General features: G+C 47.8%; 1 protein-coding gene across 2 annotated transcripts; it reads left to right on the forward strand.

Moving 5' to 3' along the window:
* Window positions 1-2224: 2224 nt before the first annotated feature.
* LOC134395795 (myb-related transcription factor, partner of profilin-like) lies at window positions 2225-12561 on the forward strand. Of its 2 annotated transcripts, XM_063121958.1 has the most exons (3): window positions 2225-2912; window positions 8786-8989; window positions 11071-12561. In XM_063121958.1, exons 1-3 carry the CDS (start codon window positions 2447-2449, stop codon window positions 12177-12179), a joined length of 1779 nt encoding a protein of 592 aa, XP_062978028.1. In that variant the 5' UTR covers window positions 2225-2446; the 3' UTR covers window positions 12180-12561. The 2 variants fall into 2 exon arrangements, with proteins under 2 accessions (XP_062978028.1, XP_062978034.1); XM_063121964.1 differs by lacking the exon at window positions 8786-8989.
* The last annotated feature ends 6173 nt before the right edge of the window (window positions 12562-18734 follow it).

Consider the following 18734-nt stretch of genomic DNA (forward strand, 5'->3'; position numbering starts at 1 on the left):
AGGCAGCTGGACAACCATCTGTCAGGGAAGCTTTAGGGTGGATTCCTGCACTGAGCAGGGGGTTGGACTCAATGGCTTTATAGGCCCCTTCCAACTCTGCTATTCTATGAACCTGAAAACCCCCCAGCTGTGTTGGATTGTTCCTGCCAACTGTAGTCCAATACACCGGGAGGGCTTCAGGTTGGAGAAGTTTAGCCCTGTGCTCTATGGCGTGATCCTGATGAAACAAATAATCAAATCACAAACTCCGCTTAACATGTTCACATTACCTGCTGTGCTTCCCTGTGGCTGGGAGACCATTTAAGCAAGTTCTCTCTTGGAGTCCAGCCTTGCAGTCCAGTCTCATAAGTGTTGTTTTTGGAACAGCTGGGGTAGCCAGCTGGCCACTGTAAGTTGTTACGAAACGTTCACCTTTGGAGCGTTCAAGAGCAGAAAGTTTCAAAAACCTTTCTCTTGCATATAACGCCGCCATTTGCGTGCTGTTGACAGCCTCTTCATAGCTGCCTCTTTGCCCCCATCTGCTGCTTTGCCAGCATTTCAGAAACGAAGACAATACCAAGGGCATGTCCTTGAGGGGATCCCAGCTAATCAGGGATCACAAAGGTGGCATGATGATGTCATAAAGCTAAGTCAGAGCGAGGGTTGGAAGCTTTGCCCTTACTCTGTATGGCATCATCAGGAGGCCTAATCCGATGAGGTCATAAAAGCAAATCGGACAGTGCTTTCTACCCTCACTCTCAATTTTTCAATGTTTCTGCCCTATTTTATACCCTCCCTAAACAGCAGTCACTGGAAGTGAGAGTCGTGGTGTTTTCGTTTTGCACAATGCCCCCCTTCACATTCCAGCTCACCCACAAAAAATAGTTGCACATGGCTATATTATTCATCCTGTTTAACACATGTGCAATAAGAGTAGACTTACTCAGCATGAAACATTACCCAGGGTGTCAGTGTGCGCATGCTCCTCAAATCTCAAATATTCCTTCAGCCTTGAAATTATTTATTACTTATTTAAAACATTTGTGTCCCGCCCTATATCGTTAAGGTCTCAGGGCGGCTTACAGATAAAAGCATACAGCATAAAACAAATATACACAGCTAAAACCAAATTAAACCATGAACCAAGTTAAAACAATATATAATTTAAAAGCAGTTAAAACAATTAAAACAGTTAAAACAATGTGCCATCTTAGTGAATTCAGCCATTAAAAGCTTTGTTAAAAAGCCATGTTTTCACTTGGTGCCGGAATAAAATCAGCGTTGGCGCCAGTCGGGCCTCCAAGGGGAGAGCAGTCCACAGTCGGGGTGCCGCCACAGAGAAAGCCCTCTCCCTTGTCCCAACATAGCGTATATGTTGCACTGGTGGGATGCGGAGAAGGGCTCCTCCAACAGATCTGAGGTCTCGGGCAGGCATATCTAAAGAGAGGTGCTCCCTCAAGTATCGAGGTCCCAAGCCGTTTAGGGCTTTAAACGTCATTACCAGCACCTTAAATTCCAACCAGAAGCGTATAGGCGGCCAGTGCAATTCCTTTAAGACCGATGTTATGTGGTCTCCGTAAGATGTACCCGCCAGCAGTCTAGCAATGAATATGCCCATTGCTTAGGGTGACCCTATGAAAAGGAGGACCGGGCTCCTGTATCTTTTAACAGTTGTATGGAAAAGGGAATTTGAGCAGGTGTCATTTATATATATGGAGAACCTGGTGAAATTTCCTCTTCATCACAACAGTTAAAGCTGCAGGTGCCCTGCCCTCTTTTAAATCTGGTGACAGTATAGCTGCAGTATAGCTCCTGCAGCTTTAACTGTTGTGATGAAGAGAGCATTTCACCAGGTTCTCCATATATACAAACGGCACTTGCTGAAATTCCCTTTTCTATGCAACTGCTAAAGATACAGGAGCCCGGTCCTCCTTTTCATAGGGTCACCCTACTATTGCCTATTCCCCAAAGCTGGGCGCATGGCCCAACAGTAATTTAGCACATGGGTTGTGTGTTGGATGAAACGAGTAGCGAAGGCATTCACAGTCAGCAGGTTTGTACACAAGGACAATATTTTACTTGTGGGTCCTTTTCGTAAAAAAATGTTCAGGGGTGACTGGTCGGTTCTTAGCAGATACTCTTGTAGCTGTGGTATTTAAGTTTGTTTCTAGTGTCTCCACAACACCATTTCACGAAGGCGGAGAGTTCAGGTGTGGAAGCTGTGTCCAGGAATATTCGCCCTTCTTATCCATCTTTTGTGCCTTCTCTTCCAGGTGTCCTCTTGGATGAGACTGTATGTCTCTGGAGCGGGTCCCTCATCCTTCCTGGGTCAGCGTCCCCGACAGAACACCGCCGGCTTGGCGTCCTAGGGTAGGAACAGTCATAAACTGCCCTGTTGCCACCACTGCAAAATTCTCCGCTGTTCTGGCATCTGCTTCCTCCCGTTCCTTTTGGCCCGCGGACTCCAATGTTTTCCTCAGCAGCTGAGAGAGACAAATGGGGACCTAGGTTCGACTCCCCCCCCTCCACTTCAGCCGCCGCCTCCCAGGCCAATGCGACAGGTCGGAAAAGGAAAGCCAACTTCTCCAACGACGAGACGGAGACGCTGGTTTGGAATGTAGTCCGTCACTTCAGCGCTCTGTATGGCTCTGAATCCTTCCGGGCTCACCCCGTCCGCCGGAAACAGCTCTGGACACAAATCCAGAGCAGGGTCAATTTCCTGGGTTACACCGAGCGCTCCATCGATGATCTCAAGCACAAATGGCGGGACTTGAGGTTGGATGTCAAGAAGAAGATCACGGCCAAGAAGCCTCCGCCTGTGCACCGGCCAGGGCCGCCCCACAAACCTCGGCTCACACCTCTGGAGAAGATGGTGGCCTCCACCTTCCTGCAACCGACCCATGATTCAGAGCCAGAAATTGTCTTGGACCCAGGTGAGTTGTCATAGAATCATAGAATAGCAGAGTTGGAAGGGGCCCACAAGGCCATCGAGTCCAACCCCCTGCTCAATGCAGGAATCCACCCTAAAGCATCCCTGACAGAGGGCTGTCCAGCGGCCTCTTGAAGGCCTCTAGTGTGGGAGAGCCCACAACCTCCCTAGGTTCCATTGTCGTACTGCTCTAACAGTCAGGAAGTTTTTCCCGATGTCCAGCCAGAATCTGGCTTCCTTTAACTTGAGCCCCTTATTCTGTGTCCTGCACTCTGGGAGGATTGAGAAGAGATCCTGGCTCTCCTCTGTGTGACAACCTTTGAAGTATTTGAAGAGTGCTGTCATGTCTCCCCTCAGTCTCCTCTTCTCCAGGCTAAACATGCCCAGTTCTTTCAGTCTCTCTTCATAGGGCTTTGTTTCCAGACCCCTAATCATCCTCATTGCCCTCCTCTGAACATGCTCCAGCTTGTCTGCGTCCTTCTTGAATTGTGGAGCCCAGAACTGGACGCAATACTCTAGATGAGGCCTAACCAGGGCCGAATAGAGAGGAACCAGTACCTCATGTGATTTGATGTGATACTTCTATTAATGCAGCCCAAAATAGCATTTGCCTTTCTTGCAGCTATATCACACTGTTGGCTCATATTCAGCTTGCGATCTACAACAATTCCGAGATCCTTCTCGTTTGTAGTATTGCTGAGCCAAGTATCCCCCATCTTGTAACTGTGCACTTGGTTTCTATTTCCTAGATGTAGAACTTGGCATTTATCCCTATTAAATTTCATTCTGTTGTTTTCAACACCTTGATACACAAGGGATGTTATTATTTTTTATTGTTTATTTCCTCCTTTCTGTGCTACCAAAAAGCCAAGGCTCTCTGGGCGGTTCACGACAATTCACACACACAAAACACAAAACGACAACATTCTAAACATAATGTGATACTATAACAAAACCTGGTCTGAAATATTTAAGGTACAAAATTTAAGGTACAAAGCAATTTCAGTCCACAATTTCAATAACAGACCTGTTCTAGATCGCTGACATAAGTGCCCCATCATTAAATGCCTGGGAGTAGAAGGCAGTCTTAACGTACTGCCGAAAAGATAACCGTGTTGGCGCCAGGCAGGCCTCAGTGGGGATGAGTCAGGGGGCCACCACCGATAAGGCCCTCTCAGACCATCGCTAGACCTAAGGTTTATCCCTGGATCGTCCGAGGGTCAAACCTGTTCATCTAGGTGACACACAGGGGATCCAGTGCTCAGGCAGGGGTGATCCCTGGATGATCCCAGGATAAACCTTAGGTCTAGCTGTGGCCTGTTTTGATGAGTGCTGACAGTTGTTTTGGAGACAGTGATAAATAACGTGGACCTAATAAGACCATTCCTGCAGGGATGGCGGAACAGTTTCTTTCCCTTCTAGGCCTTTCATTTCACATGCCTCTTGAAGTGCTCTGAGCACCCAAACTTCAAATCTGGATGTAGCAGCTACATCTTTTTTTGTTTTTCATTTTTATTCTAAAAGTAGGTGCAGGTTCCCCAGTCTGGATCAGGACCCTAGCATGGCAGGTAGGGAGGCTTTTAAGATCTGGATCCGGGATCCCAGTAGCTTCTCTAGAGTAAAAAGAAAAATGACGTCGATACGGATTTAAAGTAATGTCTTGTTTTGGCCCGGAGTCACAGAAAGCGCCAAGGTATGGAATCGTTTCCAAGGGACCTTGGCGATCATTTTAGCTGAATTCCCTACTTAGTGGAGAATCTAATTGATGAGAGGATTTTCTGTTGTTTGTGCAGGGCATGCCCAGGAAATTATGGTGCCTGAGATTGATTGATTGATTGATTGATTACATTTCTATACCGCCCAATAGCCGGCGCTCTCTGGGCGGTTCACAGATGGAAATTCAAACAACACCTGCTATTGAACATGGGGCATAATCTCCCCAGTTACACAAGAGTAGTCCCCTTGAATGCAATTTTACTGGTCGAACGGCAGGGTCTTAATTAATTGAATGTTATTTCTGTGCTCCTTGGTTAATTTCCCACACTTTTTATTACTAGACTACACTTTTATTTTTATTTCAGCACAAATCCTTATGCAGGTAGTTAAACACCTTATGGCATTCTCTGTGACCATCACCGCCATCACACACACACAGCTGGGTGCTATTTCAAAATTGACAGCCAACATGAATAAAAAATTAACATTTAAATCCAAGTTGAATAATAATTTAAATAATACTAGTTTAAATAGTAATTTAACCTTGTTCCTGTTGTTGTCATACGTTTCGGCTGGTTAAATTATTATTTAGTAACTTAAATATTAATTTAACCCTGTCGATAGTTCCTCCCAGTTGAATTATAATCATAATATAAGTAAAATGACTCTCAGTATGAATAATACCTTGATAATACCACCAACCGGAGCGCCTTCTACAAATTCCGGTTGGTGGCCCAGCTACGCCCCTATCTAGACAGGGATAACCTGGCTTCAGTTGTCCATGCTCTGGTAACCTCCAAGTTAGATTACTGCAATGCCCTCTACGTAGGGCTGCCTTCGAAAATGGTTCGGAAGCTGCAGCTCGTGCAAAATGCAGCGGCCAGATTGATTTCGGGAACCAGAAGGTTTGACCATATAACACCTGCTCTGGTCCGCTTGCACTGGCTGCCTGTATGTTTCCGAGCCCAATTCAAGGTGCTGGTTTTGACCTATAAAGCCTTACACGGCTTGGGACCGCAATACCTGATGGAACGCCTCTCCCAACGTGAATATACCCGGTCACTACGTTCAACATCTAAGGTCCTCCTTCAGCTGCCTACTCCGAGAGAAGCTCGGAGTGTGGCAACGAGGGACAGGGCCTTTTCAGTGGTGGCCCCCAGACTGTGGAACGCTCTCCCTGACGAGGCTCGCCTGGCGCCAACGCTGCTATCTTTCCGGCGCCAGGTTAAGACTTTCCTCTTTGCCCAGGCATATGGCGGCGCATCTTAATCACCCACATGTTTAGGTTTTTTTAACGGTTTGTAATGCTTTACGTGTGTATGTTCTGTGTTTTAGAATCTTAAATTTTGTATACTCGTTTTTAACTTAATTTTAGAATTTCTGTAAACCGCCCAGAGAGCCCTGGCTATGGGAGCAGTGTATAAGTGCAATAAATAAATAAATAATTTTACACTATGATTTAACACTGGGACATAGAAAAGGTGGGGAAACTCCCATATAAAGCTTACATGATACCAGAGTTCTAGGTACTTTGAATCTTGAGGCTCCATGCCCCCGCCAGTCATTCTAGCATCCTCCACTGCAGGAATGGAACATAAAAACATAAGAAGACCCATGCTAGATCAGACCAAAGGTCCGAATTCCTCCAACCCCCTTTTAAAGCCATCCAAATGGGTGGCCATCACCACATCTTGCGATAGCAAATTCCGTAGATTAACTATGGCCATAGCTTAGGGTGACCCTATGAAAAGGAGGACAGGGCTCCTGTATCTTTAAAAGTTGCCTAGAAAAGGGTATTTCAGCAGGTGTCATTTGTATATATGGAGAATCTGGTGAAATCCCCTCTTCATCACAACAGTTAAAGGTGCAGGAGCTATACTAGAGTGACCATTTTAAAAGAGGGCAGGGCACCTACAGCTTTAACTGGTGTGATGAAGAAGGAATTTCCCCAGGTTCTCCATATATACAAAGGACACCTGCTGAAATTTCCTTTTCCATACAACTGTTAAAGATACAGGAGCCCCATCCTCCTTTTCATAGGGTCACCCTACCATAGCTAGATGGGGCTTTATCCCGGGGCAAACCCTGGGATCGTCCCTGTGCGTCCACATGACACACAGGAGATCCCAGGACCAGCCTTCCCTTGCCCCGGGATATAGCCCTCCCCTTTGGCCCCAGTTTTTCTGTGGTCCCAGGCAGAGCCCAAGATCCCAGGTACAAGATCTCATCTTCATGGGATGACCCAGGTTTGACCCAGCTCCGTGCGATTCCTTGTGCTGCGCCCATCGGGGGTAGAGTTTGGGGGGAGCAGGGAAAGTAATTTAATTTTTAAAAAAGCTTACCTTTTGCCCATGAGCGTCCATGCGCTGCTGCTCCTTTAAGAAAATTTTTTAAATGGCAGGTGTGACGCCTCTCCTTCTGAAGTCGTCGCATGTAAGCAGAGTAGGGATCTCGCATTAACACAACGCGAGAACTTCCTTTCTCCGCTGCGGGATAACAGATAGGTCTAGCTAAGGCCTAAGTTCTGTGTGAAGATATCCTTCCTTTTATCTGTCCTGGATCTCCCACCAATCAGCTTCCTAGGATGACCCCATTGGCTTCTAGTATTACGGGATTGGGAGAAAAATGTCTTCTTACCCACATTCTCCAGACCAGGCATCATTTTGTACACCTCTGTGAAGTCTCTCCTCGCCCTCTTTTTTTCCAAGCTAAACAATCCCAGTTGATGTAACCTTCCCTTGTAGGGGAGACGCTCCAGCCCCTGAATCATTTTAGTTGCTCCTTTCTGCCCTTTTTCCAGCTCTATAATATCTTTTTCAAGATGTGGTGACCAGAACTGTGCACCATTTTGTACAAACAGAGTAGGACTTCATTGCAGAGACTATAGAATTAGGGTCCTCTCCTGATCTCATGCTGTGGTTCTGAACCGAAAATTGTCGCTCTGCACTTATTTGCGTAAAACAGCTAAGGAAAAAACCTTGCATTGTGTCCAGCAGGCTTATAGGAACCACACGACAGGGGATACTAAAATTATACTCATTTATTTAAATATTTTCCCTAATGGCCAATGTTCAGTTGATCGGCAGTATAATATTTTTGGCTGGATGAGCTTGATTACGGGTGATGCATAATGAATTTGGCTCAGGAAGGGTTGTTAGCGAACTTTGTACTAACTGCCGGACTCCTTGCCGGGCTGAATTCTGCCTTTCTCTAATGTCTTGGAATATGTTATGTTCCTTTATAACAGCCTTCCTCAACCTGGGGCGCTCCAGATGTGTTGGACTGCATCTCCCAGAATGCCCCAGCGGAGCTGGCTGGGGCATTCTGGGAGTTGTAGTCCAACACATCTGGAGCGCCCCAGGTTGAGGAAGGCTGCATTATAAGAAAAGGAATTAAGAATAAAACGGCCAGTATCATACTGCCCTTATACAAATCGATGGTGCGACCACATTTAGAATACTGTGTACAGTTCTGGTCACCACACCTAAAAAAGGATATTATGGAGCTGGAAAAAGTGCCGAAAAGGGCAACTCAGATAATTAAGGGGCTGGAACATCTCCCCTATGAGGGAAGGTTACATCAACTGGGATTGTTTAGGTTGGAAAAAAGGAGGCTAAGGGGAGACACGATAGAGGTGTGCAAAATTATGCATGGTATGGAGAATGTGGGTAGGGAGACATTTTTCTGCCTCTCTCAAAATACTAGAACCCAATTGGGTCATCCCATGAAGCTGATGGGTGGGAGAACCAGGACAAATAAAAGGAAGGACTTCTTCACGCAGCGCATAGTTAACTTATGGAACTCACTACCACAGGATGCAGTGATGGCCACCAATTTGGATGGCTTTTAAAGGGGGTTGGATCAATTCCTGGCGGCAAAGGCTATCCATGGCTACTAGCTCTGATAGTTGTGTGCTATCTCCAGTATTCGAGGCAGTAAGCCTGTGTGCACCAGTTGCTGGGGAACATGGGTGGGAGGGTGCTGTTGCACCATGTCCTGTTTGTTGGTCCCTGGCCGATGGCTGGTTGGCCACTGTGTGAACGGAGTCCTGGACTAGATGGACCCTTGGTCTGATCCAGCATTAGGGCTCTTCTTATGTTCTTAATACGCAGTGGTTTAAAGAACGTTTTGTCTAAAGCCAGCTGTTCTCTTGCCTTGCAGAGATTTTCTTCCCTGGAGCAACTAAGCAGTCGTTTCTGCCCATGCAACCAGGAGTCAGCCACCCCAGTATCTACATTGATACCAACGGGCAGCCCTCTTCTCTGCCTGACATGGAAGGCTCCATGGTGCCGCGTCTGGGAGTCCAGAGTCCTGACCCATCTGTGATTTGTGACTACAGCAGAGGTGAAGGACAGAGCAGTTCAGGTAGGGATGATGACTTACAACTGCACCAGCCACACCCCGATCCTCCAAGACGACCTGCTCCTTGCTAGAATGTACACCTGCCAGGTTAGGAACATAGGAAGCCGCCTTGTCCCAAGTCATAGCATTGGTCCATCTAGCTCAGCGTTGATTACACCAGGGGTATTGATGCCCTTTCAGCCCGAGGTCCCAACTTCCATTTGGGGGAAGCCCTGGGGAGGGGGCACGTTCCAGTGGTGGGCGGGGCCAGAGGCAAAAGGGGTGTGGCCAAGATGCCAACCTATTGTAAGCCTGAGAAGAGGCATTTCAACATTTTAGGGCAGGGAGGGGATGAATGTGCCAATGCTGGGAAACCACCAAACAACAGTGCAAAGGGGATGTGGCCAGTTGAGAAAACTCGGAGGGCCAGATTAGGGCTTCAGGGGGACAGGGTTCAGCCCACTGGTCTCAGGTTCAACCCCCGTGGTCTACACTGACTGGCAGCACCTTTCTAGGGTTTCCTTCCTAGCCCTACCTGGAGAGACCAAGAATCGAACCTGAGACCTTCTACATGCCACGCAGGTGCTCTAATCACGAACGATGTTTCTAGGGAGCCCATGGGCAGCATGTGAAGCCAATAGCCATCTTCTCTTGTTGCTTTCCAGTAACTGGTGTTCAGTGGAGGTTCTATGGAGCCTTCATATCTGCTTGCAATTGATCTCTTTGTCCTTCTTTATTTATCCCTTTTAAAGCCATCTAAGTCAGGGGTCCCCCAATGCAGCAACCGCGGGCACCTCTAGTGGTGCCGATGAAGGAGTCCCCAACATGGCGCCCACAAAAAAAAAATCCCCATATTTTTAATATAGGTACATGGATTTGTATGTATCGATAGCAATGAGTGCATATGAAACACATACACCTTTCTAGGTAGGCTGCATAGGCGTCTACAAAAGTGGACCAAATATCCAAATAAGTATAAGAACGTAAGCAGTGCCCTGATGCTGGATCAGACCAAGGGTCCATCTAGTCCGGCACTCTGTTCACACAGGGGCCAGGCAGCTGTCGGCCAGGGATGAACAAGCAGGACATGGTGCAACAGCACCCTCCCACCCATGTTCCCCAGCAACTGGTGCACACGGGCTTACTGCCTCAAATACTGGAGATAGCACACAACCATCAGAGCTAGTAGCCTTTGATAGCCTTCGCCTCCAGGAATTTATCCAACCCCCTTTTGAAGCCATCCAGATCGGTGGCCATCACTACATCTTGTGGTAGTGAGTTCCATAGTTTGACTATGTGCTGTGTGAAGAAGTCCTTCCTCTTATTTGTCCTGGGTCTCCCACCCATCAGCTTCATGGGATGTCCCCATGGGGTTCTAGTATTTTGAGAGAGGGAGAAAAATGTCTCCATTTGAAGGTGAGGTCTGTATGCCACCCGATCAAATGCGTTGTAAATTCCTCAATCTATTGCATTATAGGAGGTGAGTGTTTATCCTATCACTGTCGAAATACCCGTCTTTTAGCTGTCAAAAGGGCATGGAGAATCCATTTGCGCTGACCATTTGTTAATTTCTGTGAAGCAGGTAAACAATTAAACAGAGTGAATGTGAAAGACTGTTCCAGTATAAAATTTATCTGTGTAATAACTTCCTCCTCCCCAAAAGAAGCAACTACCGGGCATTGCCAAAACACGTGTTTAGAAGAAGCCTTAGTTGTATGGCACCACCAGCAATCCCTTAAAAGAAACGTTGCGGTTTCCAGTAGCTACGAAAGAAACTTTTTGCTGAATAATTCGCAGCCTAGGATCCAGATACGTGGCAGGTAGATGCCAAAGTGGCCATCTACACTCAGTAGGCATTTTGTGGTGGTGGTGCCCGCAGCAGTTCCTCAAATTCCCAAATGTGCCCATGGGTCTAAAATGGTGGGCGCTCTTTGATCTAAGCCCATGGCCGCCATGACATTGTGACAAGGGGATGAGAGATTTGACCTTCCGACAAATCCTATGGGTTGGAACGTGAGGCCTAATGACTGACCTTGCTTGAGCCTGTGGCTGAGTGTAGAATTGAGCGACTGACGTTTACCGCTTCACTGTCTTCCCTGTTGCAGCCGAGTCAGGAGCGGAGCTACGGACTCCGGAAATGTCGGCCATCTCCCCCCCGCTAAGAAACGAGTCCCTGGTGTCCTACGCATCGGAGGATGAGGAGCAAGAAGGCCAGGAGGTGGAGGTGAGGCTGGGTCTGCACCCCAGCCTAGAGCCACAGCTGTCAGCCGAGGACGATGTGAAGGGGTCCGGCCGGCAGGCTCTGCTCATGCACAGGTGCAACTCGCAGGGTTCCGTGGCTTCCCTGCCAGAGGATGCCCTCAGCCACGCGGATGCTCATTCGGACTGGGGCCATGAGGGTGGCCCTGACGTCCCTTCCCTGGGCAGAGTGCTCAATCCCTCTCAGCCGGAGGAGGAGGAGGAGGAGGAAGAGGAGGCAGCCAACCAAAGCGCAGAGCTGGGCTCCTTGCCCCGGGGGCTGATGGGGCCCGCATGGGAGAAGCCAGAGGAGGAGCAGCAATCCGGATCGCCCCTCCACGTCGGGGCCCTCACTGAGGAGTCCCTACCTTCCTCCGCTTCGCCCCAGGCGGACCCGGGGCTGTCTTCTCAGCCCTTGCCGCGGGGAATGGGTTGTTCCCGCCTGCGGGAGGGCAGCCGAGACCCCTGGAGAACTAACATCCACCACTTGATGGACATGGAGGATCAGTGGGACCAGCTGTACCACCAAGAGTTAGCAATGTGGCAAGAGGAGCGGGCCCAGCAACGTGACGAGAGGGCCCGGGACCGGGAGCTCCAGTTCCGGTTGCTCGGAGTCCTCACGGACATCCGTGACGAACTCAGGTTCTTGCGGCAAGAGAGGGCGGCTAGCCGGCAGGAGCGAGCCACCTCCCGGCAGGAGCAGGCCTCCCAAACCGTCGTGCAAACCGCTGCCCCTGTGCCCGCTGCCTCGCCTCCGAAACCTGAGGCCCCCTCTGCAGAGACTTCCCCTGTGACCACCCCTCTCTTTTTCCCTCTCAAAATGGATGCTGCCCATTGTGGACCGTCCCCGGTTAGAGCTGGCCGGGGGGAGTCGACCACGGCTCCTCGAAGCCCTCATGGTGTCTTCCGCAGAGGCAGGGGCCGGCCCCGGGGCTCCACCTCCAAACACAGAAGGCTGTTTATGACCAACAGCTAGGGGTTGGCGGGGCACGTGCTGAATCCAAACCGAAGGGCACTGTGTGCGGACAGCGCTCCCTCCATGCGGATGATGGCGGGCAGAGGAGCGAGAGACAGAGACAGAAAGACAGTCTGCCTGTGTATGTGTGTGTGATGACAATGTATGTGACATATATATATATAAAGTTTATTGCACACTGTATAAGAAAAGGATGTCTGGGAGCGTGTGTGTACACCTGAAAAGGGAGCATGGGTGATCATGCGTGGATACTTGACCCTGGGCGAAGGTGAATGAAATTGTGCGTTAGGGCGACTGCAGTAAAGTAATGTGTGCGAATTGTGCCACTACATCTACAATCTTGCAGAAGGGCGCTTCCCCCGTGATGTCACGTACCCATATTCGTACTATGGCGGGCACGTGGGTGGGTGGAGGACAATCCAGTGCTGATGCCCAGCACGTAACTCTGATCCCAGCAGCAGTGGCTGTTCTGCAGCATCTGGGTGTGCGTCTAACATGCAGCTGGCTCACCAATTACCAGCACAGAGACAACAGCTGCTGGCAAGCAGGGGGAAGGGTGTGGGTGTGTGCGCACCGATAAGTGCGAGGAATGGGGCTGCTTTGAGGGTCAGGAGGGAGTTGAAAGGATTCTTAGTTGCTGTTGTTGGAGCGTTTTCTGCAACTCATTTAATGGACTAATTTGCATAATATATATATATATATCCATAAAATCTTTTTTTAAAAAAACAAAACAAAAAACAAGCTAAGCTGTGTGTGGATTTTAGTTAATACGGGGAAAAGACACTCAGAAGCCAGCTTTTGACAATAAACTACCCAAAACCTAGCTTTCACACTTGGAGCAGAGTATACCTTGGGGAGTGGAGGATGCTTACATCTAAGGCTGTGCATGGATCCCCCGATTCGCCTTGGAGGGCACTTCGGAGGCCCCGAAGCAGCCCTGATTCGCTTCGGGGGTCGCCCGACTTGCCTCGGGGTCGAAGCGAGATTCGGACCCTCCGATGCGACTCAGACTTTTCTAAGTGGCCGCTGCGCAGCCGGCACCCAGAAAAGCCTCCCTCTCCCTGCTTACCTGCTGCCGCTGCCATCGCCACCACCTCCTCGTTGCTCCTTCCGGCTATGCCTGTCAGAAGAACCAGGCCACGCATGATTTTAAGATATCATGGGGGCTCTGCTGATTAGTACCTCTACGGCCACCATAGTTTGTGGTCATAGAGGTACTAAACTGTTTAGTAAGGACCACCCAGTGCCGCTCCAAAGTGGCCCGAGGCGCCCCAAAGCACCCCCGAGGCAAATCGGGGCTGCTTCGGGGCCTCCGAAGTGGCCTCCAAGGCGAATCGGGGGGTCCATGCACAGCCCTACTTACAACACCTCTGTACCTGCAGGAATTTTTCTCTTAATTCATCGGGATGAATACATGTATGATTGTGTGGGCCTGGGTCAGCACAAGGTACATGATGCCTCAACTTGTGACATGCTTTAAACCAGGCCTGCACAACTATTTATGTTTACTATGTTTTTCGTCCATCTTGGTCTCCCTTCTGAGGCGCAGAGGAGCAGTGGACATGGTCCTCCTCTGCCTCTTTTACCCTCACTGGAGTTTGCTGCCACAGGTGGTCATGATGGCCAGCAATCTGGTTGGCTTTAAAAGGGGATGAGACAAATTCATGGATATGTTGGGACTGCCCCCATGATGGAACCTCTTCCATCAAAGGTGCACATGCCTTGTACAACAAAGCGCTGAGAAATCAGGCGAAACTTTGATGTTCTGTGAAGGGAGCCCTTTTTTTGCCTGAGGAGTGGGCTAAAAATACTTTAAATAAATCAATAACTGAATTTCATGGGATGAAGGCGCATTTAGTCACGTGAGGGTTCATCTGAAATGGTACAGTCCACAAACTGGCATACCACCTCATCTGATGTTTGTGAGAGCAAGACCCAAGTGTAGAAATATAGAATAGTAGAGTTGGAAGGGGTCTCTAAGGCCATCGAGTCCAACCCCCTGCTCCATGCAGGAATCCACCTTCAAGCATCCCTGACAGATGGTTTGTCCAGCTGCCTCTTGAATGCCTCTAGTGTGGGAGAGCCCACAACCTCCCTAGGTCATTGGTTCCACTTTCGTACCGCTCTAACAGTCAGGGAATTTTTCCTGATGTCCAGCTGGAATCTGGCTTCCTGTCACTTGAGCCCATTATTCCGTGTCCTGCACTTTGGGAGGATCGAGAAGAGATCCTGGCCCTCCTCTGTGTGACAACCTTTTAAGTATTTGAAGAGGGCTCTCATGTCTCTCCTCAATCTTCTCTTCTCCAGGCTAAACATGCCCAGTTCTTTCAGTCTCTCTTCATAGGGCTTTGTTTCCAGACCCCTGATCATCCTGGTTGCTCCCTCCTGCCCATGTTCCCCAGCAAGTGGTGTGTATATGTTTAATGCCTTGGATACTGAGGGTTACACATAGCCATCAGGACTAGTAGCCATGGATCACCTTTCCAGGAATTTATTCAACCCCCCTTTTAAAGCCATCCAAATTGGTGGCCATCACGACATCTTGTGGTAGTGAGTTCCATAGTTCAACTCTGCGCTGTGTGCTATCATGTCTCCCCCTCAGCCTTCTCTTCTCAAGGCTAAACATGCCCAGTTTCTTCAGCCTCTCCTCATAGGGCTGAGCGAGAACAAGCAGGGCTGTCATGAAAGACATCACATCAATAAATGAAGAGCACACATTTTGCTGGGAGACGCATATCTCATATAGAAGGGAGCAGGAGCAGCCATTTTTAATTGGCCAGCTCGTTACAGTGTACCGCTGTAAGACAGATTCGATTCTCACACATAAGAGAAATTGATTTCTGAGGTGGGAATATGAGCTGTTGGGACGCGCCTGTGTGAGGCAATGATTACAGCTCAGCTCTAGCTAGCAATGTGGTAAACATTCCCGAGTACTCTTCTACTGTGGGAAACGAAAGAAAATATTTCAAAATCCAGTCAGGAAATAGTTTTCTTAAGACCAATATGCCCAAAATTGTGGACAAGACTTCCAGATCTCTTCATCAGATGTTACAAAAAGCAATTTGAGGGCAGGGCATGGAGGAAGGCCGACTTGATGCTAAAATCATGATTATCTGTCTGAAAATGAAGGAGACAAGCTGCAGAATTCAACGTATGAGGCGGGAAGAAGATAGATTTCCAGATGTTTTGGGCTTCAACTCTCAGAAGCCCCTGACAGCATGGCCAATGGCCAGGAATGCAGAGTTGATAACCAAAACATCTGGAAACCTTTCTGCCCACCCCTGGATTATGGGCTATTGGGGTGCTGAACTTCAGGGCTGTGAGCCACGTTCATTAAGCCTGCCTGTGGTCCAAACTCAGACTTCTGGGGGTCCCCACATGCCCCCCCTTTCCCCGATTGTATAGTGGTTTCTTGGTTTTTGTGCAAAAAAATGGAATTCCTCTCCTGAGGTTTAGTTGCTGGCAGTAACAGCTTTAAGCTAAAAGATGCTGGTGTTTTTGGTATGTCGGCCCAACCCACAACTGGAATGCCAGTGCTTCTCCTAAACTAAATTCCACCCTTGGCCTGAAAGTGGTTCGACACCCTGCACTACTAGGTGTTGTGCCGGCATCAGGTTGCACCTAGGACTGAGGAACACACATGCATTGTCTGATTCCTCTATTTTTGAAAATAGAAAATCCAGGAGTTTCTCCGATTTGTCTGCAACTCTTAGGCAAAACACACCAGTATCTTGGTAGGCAGGTAACACACAGTTTTTATGTGAGCAAAGAAAATCGTTTGAAGGAACATGGCTGCTGGAAACGCTACAGGAGTATAGGAGACACTTTATCAGCATGATGAAAGACTTAAAACAGAAGTGGTTGGTAATCTAAGGTATGAATCTGGTCTAGGACTAACAGCTTTCCCACCAACAACCTGTTTAACCAGACTCGTTTCCTGAGCTATAACCATCACTATCAGTTTCAGTCTCTGCTTCAGTGGCTGTGCTGCCCCCTAGAGGCAGAAATGCATCTTCCTCTTGCATTTGAGAGTTGTAGTCTCAATTTGCAACCTAGGACTTGCTTGTCCTCGGTGCACAGAAATTGTAATAATCTAATACTGTACAGAGTTTTTAGAAATCATTTGGAGAAGTAAATATCTGAACACCTTGTCTTAAACATTTTATTCATCATGCTAAATAAAACATCCCATAATACTTTTTTCTTCATTTTTTTTTCAATTTTTCAGAAAAACAAAACAAAAAAGGCTTTGGGGAAAAATGGGGGGGGGAAACATGTTTTCCCTGAATTTTTCGTTTCATTTTCAAGGACTGGTTTCCAACATAACAGGAGAGCACCCCACTAAAAAGTCCTTTTAATCAAGTAACAACCCAGCTAACAGAAACAAACAACCTTTCACTTCAACTTAAGCTAATTTAACAGCCATTTGCATCAATGTGCATATAGCTTTTTTTTGCAGGATCGGAGCTGTTTGGCATAGTGGAACTGCAGTGCAATGCCCTATGTAAACTGGAGTGCCCCCACACTATTCAAATCAATGGGGCAGAAGAAATTCTGCTCCTCACACACCTTTTCCCATTTAACACACTGGATAAAGTTTTAAGGGTGTTGTCAGTAGCAATGTAGGTGTGACAGTGAGGCTTATGCAGAAAACACAGGCATTTGCTATTCACCAAGGACCTGGTTGAGATGATCACAGCGGGGGAAGGAAACCGCACGCCCGACCGCCATTTGCACCATCTCCCGCAATGCAGCAGGGGTTGGCGTGTTGTGCAAACCCGGCACGGGGTGCAACAGTGGTCGCCTCATATCCACCTTAAACCCACGAGGTTGCAGGGTGTTGAGTTCACATGACACCTGCAGCATCACGGAAGATTATCCAAATGACAGTCGCGCGTGGGGCATGAACCACGACGGTTCCTTCCGTGTGATCGTCTGAACTTGGCCAAAGACTGCAAATGAAATTCAGTATAACCAGGATGGCGACCATTAATGCATTTCCATGAGGGCTGTGCAAGCTTCGAACCTATACGTGTCCTCGCTGCCACCACTGGCTGCTCCTCGGCACATTCGCCGTCTTCCCCGCCATGAGGAGACGCTGGCAATGGCAGCGGAGGCAGTGATCACGCCAAGGAGCGGCCAGTGGCGACAATGAAGACATGTATAGCCTCTGTTCCTGGGCCCTGGTAAGTCCAGCCCTCCCAGGACCTGCATGCTGGGAGTTGTAGGCTGTACAGGGTCCTAGGGCTGCGAGAGGAAATGGTGGCTCTCTCGTAAAATGGCGGATCCGTTATAAAATGGCCTCCATGATTCTGATTTCGAATCCGAGGCTCGAAGCTTGCACACCCCTAATTTCCACACATACACGTGTTTAGAAGAAGCCTTAGTTGTATGGCGCCACCGGCACTGAAATCCAGATCCAATGATAAAATCCTGCATTATTTTGGCCTTTCAGAAACACATTTCTCCCTCCCCTAGTGAAAGAGAACTTTAAATTAAAGAGAACCCCAGCACATAAGTTACAGTGGATGTTGACACGCAGAAAATGATGACAAACGCCAGTCATTCCAAAGGGGCTTCAAAAATCAAGATACGCCGGTGAACGCCGCCACTTCATGAAATTCGTCAAATTTCTGCATCCCAGGTTAAGTGTCCATAGAATATGTTAGAGGAGGCAGGACTTTCCTAGAGGCGGCCACGAGCACGGGGTGCATTGAGAAATGGATGGCCATTTCTGTTTACATAATCATATCACTAACAGTTAACATCTGGAAAAGACATTGAACTTGCATATAAACTAGTAACCACCATAGAATATACACATAGAAACAGAGAAATTTTTATAAAAACAAAAACGATAAAAACAGGTCAAACGCGTTTCGACAGAGGTGTCTTCAGTGACGCCTAAATAAACAGAGCTGCTGTATATATATTAGACCGGGCTGACTTCAATTTAGAGGCCCAAAAATTAGGTAAGAATAAAATAGTTTTTAAGAATAAAATAGTTTTTAATACGTTTATCAAGCACCAGAGTTGATTTCTCTTTTTAGCATCTACGCTTATTGGTGCGTTTTCCCCCCTACATCGGCATATCAAAAATTAGGTAGCCATTGTCACTCCCGTAGAACTAATTATATCAGGCTCAGTTTCGCCGTTGCTGGCTACAATTCACTCCTTCTACAGCTGATGTGTGAATTGTAGCCAGCAACAGCGAAACTGAGCCTGATGTAATTCGTTCTACGGGAGTGACAATGGCTACCTAATTTTTGGTATGCCGATGTAGGGGGGGAAACGCACCAATAAGCGTAGATGCTAAAAAGAGAAATCAACTCTGGTGCTTGATAAACGTATTAAAAACTATTTTATTTTTAAAATCCAAAAATGCTCTGCATTTTTGGATTTTAAGAATCAAATAGTTTTTAATACGTTTATCAAGCACCAGAGTTGATTTCTCTTTTTAGCATCTATACCTAATTTTGGGGCCTCTAAATTGAAGTCAGCCCGGTCTAATACATATACAGAAGCTCTGTTTATTTAAGCGTCACTGAAGAAGAC

This window comes from Elgaria multicarinata, chromosome 1 (assembly GCF_023053635.1).
Source record: "Elgaria multicarinata webbii isolate HBS135686 ecotype San Diego chromosome 1, rElgMul1.1.pri, whole genome shotgun sequence".
Lineage (NCBI taxonomy): Eukaryota > Metazoa > Chordata > Lepidosauria > Squamata > Anguidae > Elgaria > Elgaria multicarinata.

Bases quoted from the DNA above. Each gene is read 5' to 3' on its own strand.
- LOC134395795 (XM_063121958.1), top strand. From the start codon at position 2,447: ATGTTTTCCTCAGCAGCTGAGAGAGACAAATGGGGACCTAGGTTCGAC. The intron at 2,913-8,785 runs GTGAGTTGTCAT...CTTGCCTTGCAG, and splicing joins AGAAATTGTCTTGGACCCAG to AGATTTTCTTCCCTGGAGCA. The intron at 8,990-11,070 runs GTAGGGATGATG...TCCCTGTTGCAG, and splicing joins TGAAGGACAGAGCAGTTCAG to CCGAGTCAGGAGCGGAGCTA.